The sequence below is a fragment of the Giraffa tippelskirchi genome, chromosome 13 (genome assembly GCF_054371585.1).
Source record: "Giraffa tippelskirchi isolate mGirTip1 chromosome 13, T2T-mGirTip1v1.2.pri, whole genome shotgun sequence".
Classification (NCBI taxonomy): Eukaryota; Metazoa; Chordata; class Mammalia; order Artiodactyla; family Giraffidae; genus Giraffa; species Giraffa tippelskirchi.
Genome location: NC_137287.1, coordinates 77847547 through 77864696, shown reverse-complemented (window position 1 = coordinate 77864696; position 17150 = coordinate 77847547). Strand labels below are relative to the sequence as shown.

Sequence of the window (17150 nt, the reverse complement as noted above, 5' to 3'; positions counted from 1 at the left end):
GGTATAAAGACTGGCATATCATCTTCAGGGGAATTGCTTTTAAGAAAACAGAATTTAAAAAAGTCAAAGTCCTGAAAACATGGATCTTCAATTATGATAGATAAGAACCTTATTAATTATGCTGCTCCATGGCATATTCAAATAAACCAGAGAATTTGATAAAGATCAACAGTATGCCAGGGTTGAGACTGAAATGTTTTTCCCACCTGGAAATTTATCACATTAATCTACTTAAACAGAAAATACGTGAATAAACACAGGACACACACACATACACACACAAACACATGTTTTCACTAAAAACTGTATTTGAAGGACAGCCTAATAGACCTCATTTCAGTCTGCAAATTTATCTTTTTATTGAATTTGAAATAAAAGTCTCAGACATTAACAGGACATAGAATTTTCAAATAAAACTGTGTATGTTAGAAAAATATGCATCAAGAGCATATGTACATACATATTTCATAATAAAATAAAACTATGTACAAAAATCACTTCTGCTACTTAATGCTGATCCTAACTTGTTGGACTTTGGTGTTTAAGCACCTCCACGAAACAGAGGCAGCTGAGAGCTCACCTCTCCTTAACCCCCGATCCTGTGTTTCATTTTCTGGTTTCGCTGGAAAGTTGGACAACTCCCTGGCTGGAGAGCGTGCTGAAAATTGTCCAGAGTTTGCGGGGTTCCTCACACTTGTGCTGCCGCTCCCAGTGTAGAAGTAGTTCTTCTTTGCTTCCTAGTATCTGCACACAGAGGACACAGTTAAAGCCAGGCTGGGGCAGGGGTAGGGCAGCCTGGGGGCCAGGACACTTGGGGCCCTGGGGGTCTCCCCCGGGCTCACTGGGTCCTGGCTGGGCTTGTTCCTCTTTCGGAAGGGTTTCCACGTCGTTCTGATGATGGAGGTAGAGCTGTCTTTTCAGTTTGGGGACTGCACAGAGCTCCTCAGCCAAGGGATGATGCCGTAGCAGCTTCCTTCTCTCAGGACGTTTCCAGAAAGGAGCAGCCAGTTTAGTCAGTTCTCCCTGAGCTGCTCTGATTCCCAGGGAGGGTAAGCTCTCCTCTGGCAACTGACCCTGGACTTCCTCGCCATGAACGGAAAGCAGGTGGAACTTGATTTCAGCCAGAGACTGGGCAGTGATCTGACAGCGACCGCATCTGATCTGGAACCTGGCCTCGTCATTCTGGTTCATGAGGTCTTCTTCCAGGCTGGACTTGGTCTCTCTGGAAATGGGGGAGAGAATGTGTCAGACCTCACTGAAAAACTTCTCCTGACAGCTCCTGGCCTTCTGGGCTCTAAGACACATGCACCGTGCACCGAAGAGGAGGTCGAAGGCAGGGAGAGTAGAGACTGTGTGGGAGACAGAGGCCACGGTGAAGGTCAATGTCAGGCCTGTGTGGTGGGGCCTCAGACCTCCCAGGCTGGCAAAGAGGGTCCCCCTTTATGCATCTCTTCTGAGAGCTATCTGTTCTTTGGTTACCATGGCAACAGGTGTGCCCACCAGGAGAGCAGGAGGTACCAAGCGTTGCAGGAACCCACTGGGTCCAGCTGAGACGACTGTCCTCACTCGTCAGGGGGCCCTCCCTAACCCCGAGCACCCAATGCACTTTGCACAGTTTACCTAAAAATCAAAATGGACTCCATTAACCATTCAGAAGTGAGGTTTCTTTGGGGGAGGTGGCTATGTACCTTAGGAAAAGGCACGGGTATCTGAAAGGGAATGGAAATGCCTAAAGAGACACAGAGAAACTCCAGAAAAGCTGGGAAGAAACAGGACTGGTGTAGCTTATTTTTAGTGACTATGAGAGACTGAGCTGAATGTGAACAGAAAGGATTGAGAACCATCAGAACAACTGGGGATGATGAGGGACCAAAGTTCTAAAGTGCTGGAAGATGTTTGATTTGCATGGTGCTGATGTGCATGCATCTCACAAAAACTCCCTCCGTCACTCAGAGCAAAAGGGACAGACTGAGGGTGCTTTCTTGGTTTACTCAGGACTCTCTGACCCACCGGGCAGGCTTTCAAATGACTCAGCTGCCTTGTTTACAGTGCTGGAAAGCAGCACTGCACAGGCAACAATGCAAGAGACAGCTAACCTGGCCTCACGGGGAAACAGACCAAGTGCTGAGGGGCAGGTCTGCACCAGAGGGGCTGAGTCCCTACCACCTGGTATGCCAGTTTTGGGACAAACGATGCTCTTTCGATATATATTCTGTAGGCATGAGTTTGGCGGAAATTACTCGTCAAAAGGACCGTAACCATAGATGTTAAGTTACTCTTCCATATTTCAGATGCAAAATTAATCTCATGCCCGAAGGTCTCCAGCATCCCTCAAGCTGGCCCTTGTGCCCTGGCTGACGGAGAATGAAGTTGGTCAAAAATTATGAATGATCAGAGACCAAAGAGAAATGAGGCCATTCTTCATAGAACAGAGGTAAGTGGTAGCAGTTAACTTCTGAAATCTTAATCTGAGGGCTGTCTTTCCAAACTCACCTTTCAGAATGTGGGATCCGACCCTGATCTGGAATCTGAAAGTTCCTTCTCGCCAGGCCCCCCGTCACCCACACTCACCTGTCCACCAGTCCCTCCACCTCGCAAGGGGTCTGCCCTCCGGTCCTCGGCAGGTCTCCCAGCTGCGGCTCGCAGGGGGAGGGCTCAGTGCTGATGGCCACACCGTGAACCTCTTTCAGGTGGCCGAAGTAGACTCTGATGTGGCCGAACACCTTGGCGCAGAACTCGCAGCACACAAGCTTCCTGGGCCGGGAGTCCCCGTGGTGCAGCCGCACATGCGCGCTCAGGCTCCCCCGCCGCTTGTACACCTTGCGGCAAAGCCGGCAGCTGTAGGGCCGGCTGTCCAGGGGCGCGCTCGTCTGCTCACGGAGGTGCTGCCTGGATGGGAAGGGGTGGTCACACACGTGGCATCTGTGGCAAGGCTTCCCATTTCTGAACCCATTTCTGAAGGCAGCGTCGGGCTTCGGGGGCTGGCTGTCCTCCTTCCAGTCCAGATGCTTGGGGACCAGGGAGTGATCGAAAGACACGTGTCCCAGGCTCTCGGGTGGCGGGGGCTGGAGGGCGGCTGGAGGCGAGGCCAGGGCTGGCAGGACCGGGACAGGTTTGGGCATGATGCTCCGGTATTTTTTCACGGCCCCCGGTTTTTGGTCCCTGGATTCTTGGGGATCACTTTTGACTCTTTCTTTGCTGTCTTTACAACTAAGGACACATTTCACCCTTTTCCCCTGAAATGTCAAAAGATCGTCCGGGCCCTTGCGTTTTCTTTCTTTTCTCTTGGCTGTCTCACCGTTCAGTTTTGTTTTGTGGTTGAGGTTGGGCTTGGTGGCTGGACAGAAGGCACTGTCGCCGGGGCTCTGCCCGGGAGCCGGTGGGGCAGGTCCCCTGTCCCCCACCTGGGGGGCTGCATTGAAGCCTTCCAGGATGGAGGGGGTCTGGTCCCCGGCAGTCCTGAGCCCAGGTAAGGGGACATGTGCAGTGTTCACGGCGGCTCCGCTCCTGTAAACCTGCGCGGTCTTCACTCTCGAGTAGGGCAGGATGGGCAGTTTACCTGTGGGGACGGAAGAGGGCACCTGGACTGCATTTCCAATGACGCCTGGTGACGACAAAATGGCTTTGGTGGGATCGACTGGTTCTTGAGGTTTTTTACTGGCAACAGCAGAAGGTTTCCTGGGGGTTTTCTTGCCTGGAACTTTCGCTCTTCCTGACCTCTTCGGGACGCCCTGCTCGGCGGAGGGCTCCTCTGGTGTGGCCAGTGTTGGGGTGGCAGGAGGAGTCCGACCTCCGTGGTTGTTGGTCCCTGGAGGCCCTGGGTCTCGGTGGCCACTCCTGTTGGTCAGCGCAGCTGGGGCTTGGTCTGGTGCAGGATTGGGTGGGCTGGGCTTGTGCTGGGGCTCAGGATGCTCAGGTGGGGAAGGGGCTGCTTGGGTTTGGGCAGGTTTGCTGCAGCCCCTTTCGGAGGAGGAACCGAGCCCCGGCTTCTTTCTGACTCCTTTGCTGGGTCTCAGGGGCTGGTACCGGGGGATGGGCAGCTTTAAGTTCTCGGGCAGAGGAAGCTGGGGTTTCTGGATCGGCTGAGCTGAGGCCACGTGCGGCAGAGCGACCAGTGAGAAGGTCCCTTCCTGGCCGGCCACTTGCATCAGCGCGTAATTCTGCGGGGGCATCCCCAGGGGCTTGGAGCCGAGGGAAGGGCCTGGATTCGCCTGGTCAGAGAGTGAGGGCACAGGGCCTGGCAGCACTCTGGGTGCCAAGACTTGGGGTGCAATCTTTGGAGCGATGGTTCTAAACTGACTCTTATTCTGCAGGCCTTTCCCACTGTGAATCGCCCCAGGAGGGATATTTGGTTTGCCTGCAAGGACAACACAACATAAAAAGTCACTCTGGGGTCACTGTCCTGTGGTAAGAGCACAGGTAAGCATCCAACCATCTCCTCTGCCCGGAAGCATCCTTGGACCCAGCCCTGCCCTTGGGTGCAGAGCTAGTGTTCCTCAAGATGGAGGTCAGCTCCTGCCCACCTTCCCAGGGACTGATGACTGTTATTCTCCAGGGTTCCACAGCCCTTGTCATAACACTCACCACTTTCCATGGTAATTTATCTGTTTGTTCATCTCTACTACGAAACACAGAGCATCCTGAAAGCTGGGACTGTCCTTGTATTCTGCAAGTCCATCCTCCCCATTGACCTCACTCCCATTTATTTTACAGGCCAGTGCCCCCCACTCTATCCCTGAGCTCTGGGCTACATCCCCTCTGGCATGTTCTGCTGCAGACTCTTATTTCTTTCATATAAATGTCTTGCTTTCCCTATTAAACTTATGCTCTGTGAGCACAAAGCCCGTATTGGATCTCACTGTATCTTTGGTAGGAAACAAACATTTCTTGTACCAGACTCCTTTCTCACTCGGTTTCAGGGTACATTTGACCCACTGGCAGCGCCATCTGTCCTGCACACAGGGATGCAAGCCAGACTGAATGCTGGCTCTGTGGCCGCTTCCCCATGTGACTTGTGAATTTCTTCTCACACCTCTCAAACTGTTTATGTGTGCTTTTGCAATTAAAGCACCAGTATTAAAAAAGTTGATGTGACACCTTACACATATGTTGGAAGAAAAACAAAAAGATACAGAGTGATAAGTAAAGACACAGAGACAACATAAAAAAATACATGGATCACACAAAAAGGCCCTTCCAGGACACCAATGGGAACAATTTTAACTGACAGGCTAACACTTCATATTTGAGATTTATTAGGCTGACTGAAAAGCCATGATTACCGCTCTGAGGGGACAATTATGGAAACATTTCCATGCACTGCTTCTAAGGACTGAATCATCAGTTTTCTCCCCTAAGGCCTCGAGCTCCTGAGTCCTGGCTGCAGAAGAATTTCTCATTTCTGAGTACCTCGTATCAGTCAGCTTGTGTTTTCCAGGTACCCACACTATTCTAGAGATGGCTGCCACCCATGGTTTTTTTTCTGAAACCACTGGGGCCAGATGTGCTTTGGAATTTACACTTTCAATTTTTAAAAAAGTAATAAGATGCTTACAGCAGATGTTACATAACACCCTGTAGAGTCTGCATAATACCCCGAATTAAACCTATTACCACTTCTGTAGTGAAATATATGAGCATTCACAAGTGGGGAGGGGGAAATTATTTTTAAAGTCCTTATTTCAGTTTAGGCTTTGCCTCTGAATGTGTTTTAATATCCAACTTTTGAAAACATTTTCTGTTGTCACAGCCTGTTAGATTTGGGAGTTGTAGGAAGAGGATTGAAGAACTATTTGTTTAGGAACTACCAAGGTGGTACACTGATAAAGAATCCAGCTGCTCAATGCAGGAGACGCAAGAGACTCGGGTTCAGAGATCCCCTGGAGTAGGAAACGGCAACTCACTCCAGTATTTTTGCCTGGAAAATTCCATGGAGAGAGGAACCTGGTGGGATACAGTCCACGGGGTTGCAAAGAATTGGATACAACTGCCTGCTACTTCATGCCATGTCATGTCATGTTATGTGAAAGGTATCAAGATGAAATGATACAGCTTTTCCCTTAGTTAGCTGGCAATCTGATGAAACAGACCATTAAACATTAAAAATCAACCTTGATTTTAATGTCTATAGTGAGCGAACTAACAATTTTAGCACAAAATTGACTTTTTTCAGCAAAAATGACACTGCAAATAAACAAATAAATAGCATAATAGGGTTAAAATATGTACTGACTGACCAACTTATTCTAGACAATAATCACTGTTTGGTGAAGAAAAAGTATGCTAGAACATATTTCACATGGTATTATAGCATACATTAGATGAAGAAGCAAAAAGACTCATGTTAAGGCTGGAAAAATCAGACAAGCATAATTATGTAATCTGTTGTTTTCCTTTTTGGCTTTGTGACCATGAAGTTCATGGGTAAACTGACTGGTTGATCACCTCACAATAGTCACCTAAACTGATCGGCTATATCTGCTTCATCTTCCTGCATAATTTAATTCATTTTTTAAGTTCTATTTCCACAGCTTTTAAATTTAAACATCTTTCATGTTAAACCTCATTTTTACTTTTTGGAAAAAGTACTGAAGTAAGCTGTAAATAAATACATTAAACCAGGATTGAGAGAGTTTACAGAGAGCTTAAAATTATTGACAGCTTTTGGTTGCCAAGTGACAAAGCTTATTTATTAAATAATTATACTGACAATCCCAATGGTCTTTGTATCTATACAACTTATCATGGAACAGGAAACACTGGGTGATTTCTATTTAGTTCCTACTCCTAAGTGATAGAATACACAGTATTTATAGCAAGAAGAGCTGGAAGAAAGGCTGTGCTGGCCTTAATTAGTCTCAAGTCCACTTGAAATACAATAATATGTGACAATAATGCATCGCAGCACAAGACACCTCACTTGTCTGCTCAAGTCTGTCCAACTGGCTCTTCATCCCAGACTGGAGCCTAAGTCCTTGCAGGGGCCTCAAGGGCCTGGAGCCCTGGGCTCCTGGGAGTGCTCCAACCTAGTCCCTCCCCGGGTTCCCTCCAGGCACAGCAGCCTTGCTGCTGATGCTCACAGGGGCCACACACCTGAGTCCCAGAGGGTTGACACCTGCTGCTCTCACCACCCTGACTTGCTTCCCTAGATCATCCCCAGTAAGGGCTGCAGCATTTCCTTCAAGTTTTGCTCAAATAGCCTCTTCATGGTGAACTCTTCTCTTAGTAAAGAGAAGAGCCTTAGTAAACCTGTAGCCCCATTCTGAACTCCCTGCCCCACTTTCCATTTCCATCTCCTCTAGTGCACCCACTCCATCTCATAGATTACATTATGGTCTGCAGTCCCCACCCCACACCCCCTCCACAAAAGTGAATTCCTTGACGATAGGGAGTTTATTTACCTCTTTAGGGCCTGGAACAGGGTTACGGATGTGCTCAGAAATCTGATAATTACTTGTTAAATTTGTAAGTGATACTTACACTAATAAATAAGTAATAAGATCATCAGTAAATGAAAGAAAAAAAACACACAATTTAAAAGCAAACTGAACATTGCCATATTACTTTGAAAATTAAAAAAAGAAATAGAGAATAGATCTCTGGAATACTTTTTTTCAATTTAACTTGCCCACCATCAGAATAAGGATAGCACCATGATTTTTTTAAAAAAGAAAGAAAACAGACAAACAAAAAACCTTTTAAGGTTCAAGGGGAGAGGTGAGGCCAAATGACTAACCATCTGAGGAGGTAATAAGAGAAAATGGCAAATGATGCTATTGGGGTACAAAGAAACAAGCAAGCTCTGAAGAAGAAATTGCTTTAAAGAAAACAGACACACAAAGAGGGAAACAGAAGGGGATTAGAGGAGGAAGCTAGAAGTGGAAAAACTGACCCTCAGAACAGAGAATGGCTCTGTCAGCGTGACGAGGAGCAGAAATAACAAAGAACAAAAGATGCAGCTGAAGCAACAACTGGTGGTCAAGGTCACCTCAAAGTCCCCAAAGACTTCAGCAGGGAAGGGGCTCCCCAGGTTTTATGACCGAGTATAAGAAAGCAATCTTCTGACAGTTAAGGTTCCCAGCAATGAAGCCAGCTATATTTATTGAGCTGCTCCAGAAGAGAGGGAGAGGGCTAATTATGATACATTTAAAGTAGATATGCTTCAACGAATCTTCACAAGTTCCTATATTACAGTGGAAATAAAATCTCACATGAACACCAATGATAGTCACAGGAAAAGGAAGCTGATTGTGGTCTCGGAGCAAAGGAAACTTTAGGATAACCACAATCCCAGCAAGGGAGAATACTGATCGGTGAGCAGCCTGGGACGACAGAGCCCTTGGTGACAGGTATGGGGCCTGCCACACAGTCAATTTTCCCCAGGTTCCCTGAAATTCAAAGGGTAGATCCTGGGGTAGAAAAGTGTATCAATTAGCCTCGTGATCAACAATCAGAAGAAATCTGTGGGGTGAAAGGATAAGGCCTTACAGGATAAACTGAACTTACTCACACTTGCCTGGATCTGTTGGGAATTCCATACAGATGGAACAGGTGTGGAACAGATCATGAAGGTGACGTTGAGTCCCTTCTCCCAGAATCATTAATGATGAGGTGATAGGGAATGAAATGATTCATTAGAAGAAAATCATAGCAGGAGAAAGAGGGCAAGGCCACAAAAATAGAGGGAAAAACTCCTTAGGAATTACTCAAATGTTCAGCAAGAGGGTACTAATAGCCAACCATGCAACAGAATACTATGCAGCAGTAGAAACAAAGTACTAATACAGGGTACAAATACAATACTCAGCCAATCATGCAATGGTATACTAAGCAGCAGTAGAAAAGAAGAATGAGTTAGACTGATACATAACACTCTCTAAAATGTGAGCTACTATCACCTGGATTTTTTTTTTTAAAACGTAGTGAGAGACAAACACAAACTAATTCCTGTGTATACACAGAATATCTCTCAAAGGAAACCAAAGAAACTAGTCTTAGTGTGGCCTTTGGTGTAAAGGCAAAGTGGTGGGGGTTAACTATAGGGTGGGATGAGATGAATGCATATTTTCCACTGAATATTCTCTATGCCTAGCACAGAGAAGGTACCTATAAATATCTGTTGAACAAATGAGAGGCAAATGAAGGTTCCTTTTTGGATCCGTTTTACAAAAGGAGTATCTTTGGGGATGTTGGTGATGGGTAAGTGTGCATCTGTTTGTAAATAACTGTGTCCAGATGACACAGAGAGCATTTCAAGTTTTTCCTTTCCTTGCCTACTTAAGGATAAGAATTACTAGTGATAAGAGAAGTAATTGAATCGTCTGACAGGCAGTGCATCACCACCCCTCAAGGTTCAGTCCTGGGAAGCATCAGAGCTCATTATCTCCCAAGGACAACTGAAGTGCTGAGAACCATCTCTCCCAACATTTGGCTCCTTAAAATAAAACAAGGCAGGGGCTTCCCTGGTGGTCCAGTGGTTGGGACTTCACCTTCCAATGAAGGGGTGCTGGTCAGGGAGCTAGGATCCCTGACATGCCTCGAGGCCAAAAAACCAAAAACATGAAACAGAAATGATATTGTAAGAAATTCAATGAAGACTTTAAAAGTGATCCACAACAACAACAACAAAACTTAAAAAAACGTAAAACAAAGCAATTTGTAATAAAGGTCAGTTATGCTATAATAACCACAAGTTTTTTTTTTTTTTAAAGTAGTTTGAACAACAGGACGGTTTACAGAAGCTGAAAATGCCATGAAGTTTTTAAAAACACTGAAACCGTCTGACTGTAGCAAGTTTTTCTCAGCTATGCGGCTGCAACAGTGGTTTATCCCACGACACATTTACAAGGCCTCTCTCCCAGATGGTGTGATCTAAAACCCCTCACCTGTCACCTACTAAATCACAGATTTCAGAGAAGTGTGCACTAAATGGTAAGTCGAAATTTCCACTGACATTCATCATTTCTGGAAATCCTGCGAAATTACCCATAACACAGTTAAAGAGGCTCACAGGACTCCCAGGCACTAAACATGGACTTTTATTAACTGGAAACATGAAAGGCTCACTCAGTAAAATTAATTTTGCACAATTCTACAATGCAAATACTTAGTATTACGATTTTAAATGTGGGCTGTTTTTAATATGTTAAGTGTATTAAAAATAATTATTTTGAAGAGTAACATTTACAGTCAGTGAGAATTTGATCTAACTGTGGATTAAAGGAAAACGAGGTGGTAGTGAGTCCTTATTATGGTCTAGAATCTGTGCTGGGTCTCTTAAGTGAATCCTTATGCAAACTCTACAAGTAAGTATTACTGTCCCCCTTAACAGATTAAGCAAAAAGAGGCTTGAGGAAGTTAAGTAACAGCTGAAGTCCCCATCCGTCTAATTCTAATGTGGACAACGAGCTTCTACTTCTTCATGCTCCCCTCAAAAGGGGGAAAATTTTCAGGCTTCCTTGGTGGCTCAGTGGTAAAGAATCTGCCTGCCAATGGAAGAGACATGGGTTTGATTCCTGATCCAGGAAGATCCCACATCCCAACCAAGCCTGTGGGCCACAACTACTGAACCAGTGTTCTAGAGCCTAAGAGCCAAAACTACAGAAGTCCATGCCCTAAGGTTCATGCTCTGCAACAAGAGAAGCCACTGCAATGAGAAGCTCGCACATCACAACTAGAGAGTAGCCCTTGCTTGCCACAACTAGAAAAAAGCCTGTGCAGCAATGAATACCCAGCACAGCCAAAAATTATAAATTAATTAATAAATCAAATAAATCAAATTAATTAATCAAATTAATTAATTGAAAAGGGAGAAAGACTTTACAAAATTGCCCTTAACTCCAAAATATATTTTATATTATATTATAAAAAATATATTTTATATTATATTATATATTTTATATTATATTAAAATATAATATTATCTCTAAATTTTAAGGAGAGGGGAAAAAAAAAATTGAAAGTAGAGATGGCTTGTCATATCCCCAAACTTCAATGACCATTAAAAGATTCTTTCCAACAGCCCACTAATTAGAGAACTGATGAAAAACTAAGAGTCACTTGAAGGTAGAAGCAGATATTCAAAGTTGAGTTTACCAATTACTAACCATAGGATTCTGACGAATCCAATAAGGCGGCCAGCTATTTGTCTGGAGAAAGGACCAAGTGGGTCCTGTGTGCATCTCCCCCATCAGGTCTAAGTGATGGGTGTGGCTGCACATGAGAGGCAGCAGAGGGAAGATGAGGGTCAGCGGTCCATGAGCCCACAGCCAAGCTAGCCTCATCAGGCTGCTTCACAACATGCCCCTGAACGGGCAGTGTTAAGAGACCAGCACATGAAGCAGGCGCTTCTCCAACAGCTGCAAATAACTCACTTCCTGATTTCCACCCGCAGAACCAAGGTGCAGGGTGCTGCTTCTGAACAAAGTTGCTCCCGCTCGACCCTTGGCTAGTTTGGACACGGTTTCACCATCACTCCATCTAGGGAGACACCGAGGTCCGTGGCTAAGTCCAGAGCAGAGAACAGGTAGAGAAAGAGGGTCCCTGCTCTTGACACAGGGCTCCCTGGCTCTAGGCCCAGAACAACAGTGCTGCCAAGCACTCTTGGCCACAAAAGAGCCCAAACTTTTAGGGCTTGTTTAGGTTTTAACTGTATTAGACTAAGAAACTCTATTTTCAGTTTTATTGCTTGGCATCCCCATTCTCCTTCTCACGTGGCTTTCCAATAATAAGTTCTAGTTGGGGTTCACACTGTTTCCCAGGATGGTCTCTGGTTACAACCACTATGGTGAAACCCTGGAGAAGTCTGAGATGAAAGAAAGGCCTCTGAACATGGGGGGAGCTCAATTTAATTTTGTTGAAAAACCTATAAACATGTGGAGCCATCACCCACTGGCTCCCCCAGGCGCCTCCAGGCTCTGTGGTGCCGTCTACAGGGCTGTGTTGAGTGCTGGCGGGAAAGACAGTGCTGTAAAGCATGCTGGCAGCATAGGCACAGTGTTCTTTGTTTCTGAGGACTCAGGATGCCAAGACGACTCTAGTCCACACATCCATAGCACTGGGACCTCACAGAGTCACTCTACTAGGACCCCTAGTTCAGGAAATCCAACACAGTACAGAGAAAGCAAGATAGTCCCACCTGGCGATCTTGTGTCCTGAGTCCATCCTCCTCGGCACACTTGCCCTTGCTGAACTGAAGTCCCAGCCAGCTCCGTTCCCTCCCCTCTTGCAGCCACACCAGGGATGTCCTGGCACATTCCATTCAGCACGGGCTTTGAGAGCTGTCTTGCTCATCATCGCCTAGCTAGCAAGGAAGAGAATTCTTTTTTGAGCACAGGAGATCCTTTTCTTTCCTAGCACTATTCAATGCTGTTTCTTCAACATTAATCCAATGATAAGGCATATTTCATGTGTCAGGTACTGTGCAAAGTACTTTGGATGCATTATCTCCTTTAATCCCCACAATCCACTGAGTTAGGAATTACTGCTCATGTGCATTTTACAGATACAGATTTCAAAGCCAGCAGGTAACAGACTGGAATTCAAGGCTTGGCCCAGGTGACACTAAAGGCTCTTCCCAGTTCTACTTGCTGCCTGGAAGCTGTATCCATGGTGATGGCCACCATCATAGTCTCTAGAGGGAAGACCACAGGTTTGGAGGTTCAGACAGATGTGGGTTCAACTCCTGTCTCTGTCTTACAGTTTAGGAAAGTCACTCACTCTCAGCCTGAGTGTTCTTATTTATGAAGTGTGCATAATTGTATCTGGTTGCTGTCAGGATTAAATGAAAAAAGTATCCATAAACGTGCCAGGGTGGGGCCTACCACACGTCAGTTTTGCAGTAGACATTAGTTTTCTACTCTTGCTCCCTCTCTCTCTTTTCTGGCTGCAATGGGTCTTCAATGCTGCAACAGGGCTGTCTCTAGTTTTGGTGTCCCGACTTAGCTGCTCCAGGGCATGTGGGATCTTCCTGCACCAGGGATTGAACTTGTGTCCCCTGCACTGGCAGGCAGGTTCTTAACCACTGGACCATCAGGGAAGTCCTCTGTCTTCTCCTTTCTCTTGCCAAGAAGTATGAGGCTCCTGACACTTGTATTTTATGGGAGGGAAAAAAAAAGCACAAATCTTGACCATGAATCATATGGAAACAGCGTTGTTGTTGTTCAGTCGCTAAGTCATGTCTGACTCTTTATGACCCCATGGACTATAGCCTGCCAGCCTCCTCTGTTCATTGGCTTTCCCAGGCAAGAATACTGGAGTGGGATGCCATTCCTTCTCCAGGGGACCTTCCTGACTCAGGGATGGAACCAGTATCTCCTGCATGGCAGGCAGATTCTTTACCACTGAGCCACCAGGGAAACCCAGTGGAAATAGTACTGAATCCTTAAAAGGGTATTTCTTTGTTGAGAGGGCAATGAAGGAAAATGGGAAGAAATAACTATTCCTTGTGAATGATTCTCCCAGTAAACCTGTAAAGCATTTCTTTCTAGCCTCTCTGAGGCCACCCACTCTGGTAGCTTCATCTGATCCAGCCTACAAGGCTCTCTTTTCCCTGCCCTGCTCCCCCCACCCCATTTTTGCATGCAGTTGACAAAGTGCTAATCAGATTAACAGTATTTAGTGAATAGGAGTGAACAGATGTGCATTGCAAAGAGCAGTTTTCTGGGGCCACTCTGCTCTGCTTTTGTTTATACTGAGTATTGATACTAATTGCTCTTGTTCTCCAGCTTAGCAGGGAAGAAAGCACCTCCTCTGGTAGACCTTCAGGGTGTGGGGTAAGCCGAGGTCTCAGGGCTCCTGTGAGGGACAGGGACTAGGGACTCTGGTCACATCTTGGGAGAAGGGTGAGAGCGATGGACATGCAGTTTTTCATTTCGGGAGAGAAAACATGTGAGTGCTCGAGGGTGTGGGCAGGGCAACCAGAAGTTTGAAAGCGCTTGTGAATTTCAGTATTTTGCTGGAGAAATCGTTAAGAAATATGTTTAAGATAGCTTGTGTATAGAAAGAAAAATTTGGCACCCAAAGAGGAACCACAGCCCATAAAGTTGAACAAATTAGATATGTAAATATATCATGAAGTGGGAAAAAACAAGCATTCTTTATGAACAAGTTTAAAAGCCAATTACCTAAAATATTAACGTGAGAAAAAACGTAACACAATGTGGTTTTTGTTAAATTCAAGCAGGTAATTATTCTTTTCAAGTCATATAATTAATGTCCCAAATGAAAAGAAAATTTAAAAAGCTCTATCATTTAAAATACAGTTTAATAATGCTCGATTTCAGTGACTTTCCCCTTCATTTTAATCAAGTCCCCTTTATCAGTCCTTATTTCTAGGGGCAACTATTTTGAATTTCAAGTGCCTCTGATGAAAAACAGTTGAAAACTCTATGAGATAGTCTTATTTTTAATTCTTTGAGAAAGATGAAGTTATTTCTCTTTTTGGCAAAAACAAAACAAAACAAAAACCTATAGCGTGCGCAAGATTTTATTCACTATTACAAAGCAGTCGATTTGGTATCTTTACCCAAATCTAAAAATGACTGAGCAGCATCAGAATTTAAGTAAGAGCTAATGATCACTGGGGGACACAGAGCAGGGCAAAGGCAACTTTTGAGATACTTGATAAGCCCATTTCCCCACTCTTCTTTTCATTGTTAATATTACTAGAATTGTGAATAAGCAGTTGAACCTGAGAAGGCATTGCTCACTGAAGTTCATCAAGGTAAAAGCAGCACATCATTTCATCTGAAGTCCAAACTCCCATAAACAAATATACCTGTACAGGTTGTCTTTCCAGGAGATTCCAACATCTTCTGAGTCAGCAGTTTCTCCACAGGGCTGGGGAGCAGGGAGACATCTCCTACAAGAGAGCTTTAGTGAGTCAGTATCTCAGGGCAAGAAATCTTCCACCAACAAGTTAAAAACGGGCCCCTTCTATTTACATCTTGTATTTCAATATCAGTTGGAACAGTTACTATTTGGGATGACAGTTGGTGAAGAAAACCTTTTCCTTAGTGGGATAAACAGAAAGAACAAGGTTTCAACATCAGAACTGCAGACAGTTGGAACAAACTAGGGCGTGTGCAGACTGTGCTTGATTTTGGTCAAAATACCCTGATTATGAAACTGAAGTTGTGAAGATCACAATGTTTCAACTGCAGTATAGTTAAAAGCAAGGGGCTGGAATCACAAGGATATTCTTATTTTTATACCATTACTACAAAAGTAGATTTGCTGTATGTACATAGAACAGACCTTTTTAAAGAATGTACAAACTGCATTTTTAAAAAATGAAATAACGGTTCCACTGCTTTATGGCAGAGTTTTATAGATGTTCTATCTTCACTTCTGATTTATCTTTGACTCAAAGATTTAGGACTTTTTTTTAATGCAAGTTTTTCTATATCTCAACTTTTATGTCAAATAGTTCATGATTTTAAGTCCAAATGTACAGCACCATGTATTTCTACGTTATGTGGATAATTATTCCCTGAAACTCCTGCTTATTAGTAAGTCTTGACGGTTTCTCATTTCTTCAATCAAGGTACATCTTACCTTAACACAGAGAGACCACCTGTGATACTGACTCTGGAAAGAAAATAAAGAAAATGAAGTGCCAGACACTGCTGGCACCAAGATCCTGGGTTTGTGGGGAACTACTTCTATGAGGTTGACCAGCCTGGCTCTGTGTGGGCTAACTCACATATACTGTACAGATTCTGGGGTTCAGCTAATGCTGACCTGAATCACTAAAAAAAATAAAGAATAAAAATGAAGGCATCAGAGTTTTAAAGCTGTAGAACCAATCTGGATTCCTTTTCTTTTGAAGTCTGCCCAGCTTGTCCTCTATCAACATCTTTACTATTCTCTGGATGCAACTAGAGAACTGGCTGAAGGAAACACTTACTCTCATCTCCAGGTTAGGAACCTTTAAGAGTTAACTCCTCACTTTCCCTGAGGGGATGAAATGATGACAAAGTCCACCTGCTCTCTTTTTCCCTGAGATTCTGCACTTAAGTAGGTTTGTGTGCTTAGGTAGATACTCCCGGTTCAGATCAGGTTTCATGCCTGATCATCCATGGATACTCCCAGAATGCCATGGGTGTCTTTCCACAGTGCTTACCCTGATTGGTCCCACCCTGTACTTTCCACTCCCACTACCTACTGCCTGGAGCCAGAGAAACCCAGCCATTGTGAACACTGGACAATATCCTAAATGCAAGGTTTCCAGTCTCGGACTGCAGACCAATTCCACAGTCTGTTTCTTATCCTAACAGACCTCCTTCAGTTTTTCACTGGGACCAGCCAGGTTGTTCCTATGCCTTTCTGAAGCCTCACCCCTCTGCCCAACCCCACCCTATCCCCATCTCTCTCCCTTGTCAGTGATTTTGGCATTGACCTTGCAATGAAATGAATACTGGTGACTCCTCCCCCACCGCCCACCCCCCCCCCCCCCCCGCCCCAATTCACATGCTGAAATTCTAACCTTCAGTGTAAGGGTATTAGGAGGTGGGGCCTTTAAGAGATGAGTAGGTCATGAGGGTGGAGCCCTTGTGAATGGGGTTAATGCCCTTATAAAAGGGACTCTAGATATTTCTCTTCCTCTTTTTCTGCCACATGAGGATATACTGAGATGATGGCAGTCTGCTACCCAGAAGGGGGCTCTCACCATTTAGAACCTGATCTTGAACTTCTAGCCTCCAGAACTTGAGAAATAAATTTCTGTTGTTTAGAGGCCACCCTGACCATGGTACTTTGTTACAGCAGCTTAAAGTGCCTGAGATCTTGTGGGGAACAGAGAGATCACTGTCCCTTCTTTCTATTTCTACACTCCTCTCTTTAATGATACAACACAAATAAGTCTATCTTCCCTGGGGTGGGGGGGGTCAGGAGCAAGCATCTCTATTGCTCTAAATATGCACCATTCATCTGAAGTCCTGCAACATGACAGATGATACTAAGATATATGCCTTAGTATCAGGAAATGGCCACCTGATGTGAAGAGCTGACTCATTTGAAAAGACCCTGATGTTGGGAAAGACTGAAGGCAGGAGGAGAAGGGGACGACAGAGGATGAGATGGTTAGATGGCATCACCGACTCAATGGACATGAGTTTGAGTAAACTCCAGGAGTTGGTGATGGACAGGGA

The 17150-nt window shown here is 45.0% G+C and overlaps 1 protein-coding gene across 50 annotated transcripts in view; it reads right to left on the bottom strand.

Annotated features, from left to right (window-relative positions):
- Positions 1–334: 334 nt before the first annotated feature.
- The window catches only part of ZNF438 (zinc finger protein 438), a 183289-nt gene continuing 166473 nt past the window's right edge, over positions 335–17150 (bottom strand). For 17 of the 50 annotated variants that reach the window (XM_081553875.1, XM_081553886.1, XM_081553871.1 and 14 more), the window contains 3 exons: positions 14777–14860; positions 2572–4357; positions 335–1222 (listed from right to left, as the gene is read on the bottom strand). In XM_081553875.1, the coding sequence (XP_081410001.1) occupies positions 607–1222; positions 2572–4357; positions 14777–14860 (2486 nt within the window). In that variant the 3' untranslated portion in view covers positions 335–606. Of the gene's footprint in view, positions 1223–2571; positions 4358–12136; positions 13087–14776; positions 14861–15555; positions 15589–17150 lie in introns of all 50 variants that reach the window. The other 33 variants (XM_081553915.1, XM_081553919.1, XM_081553916.1 and 30 more) reach the window with 6 other exon arrangements.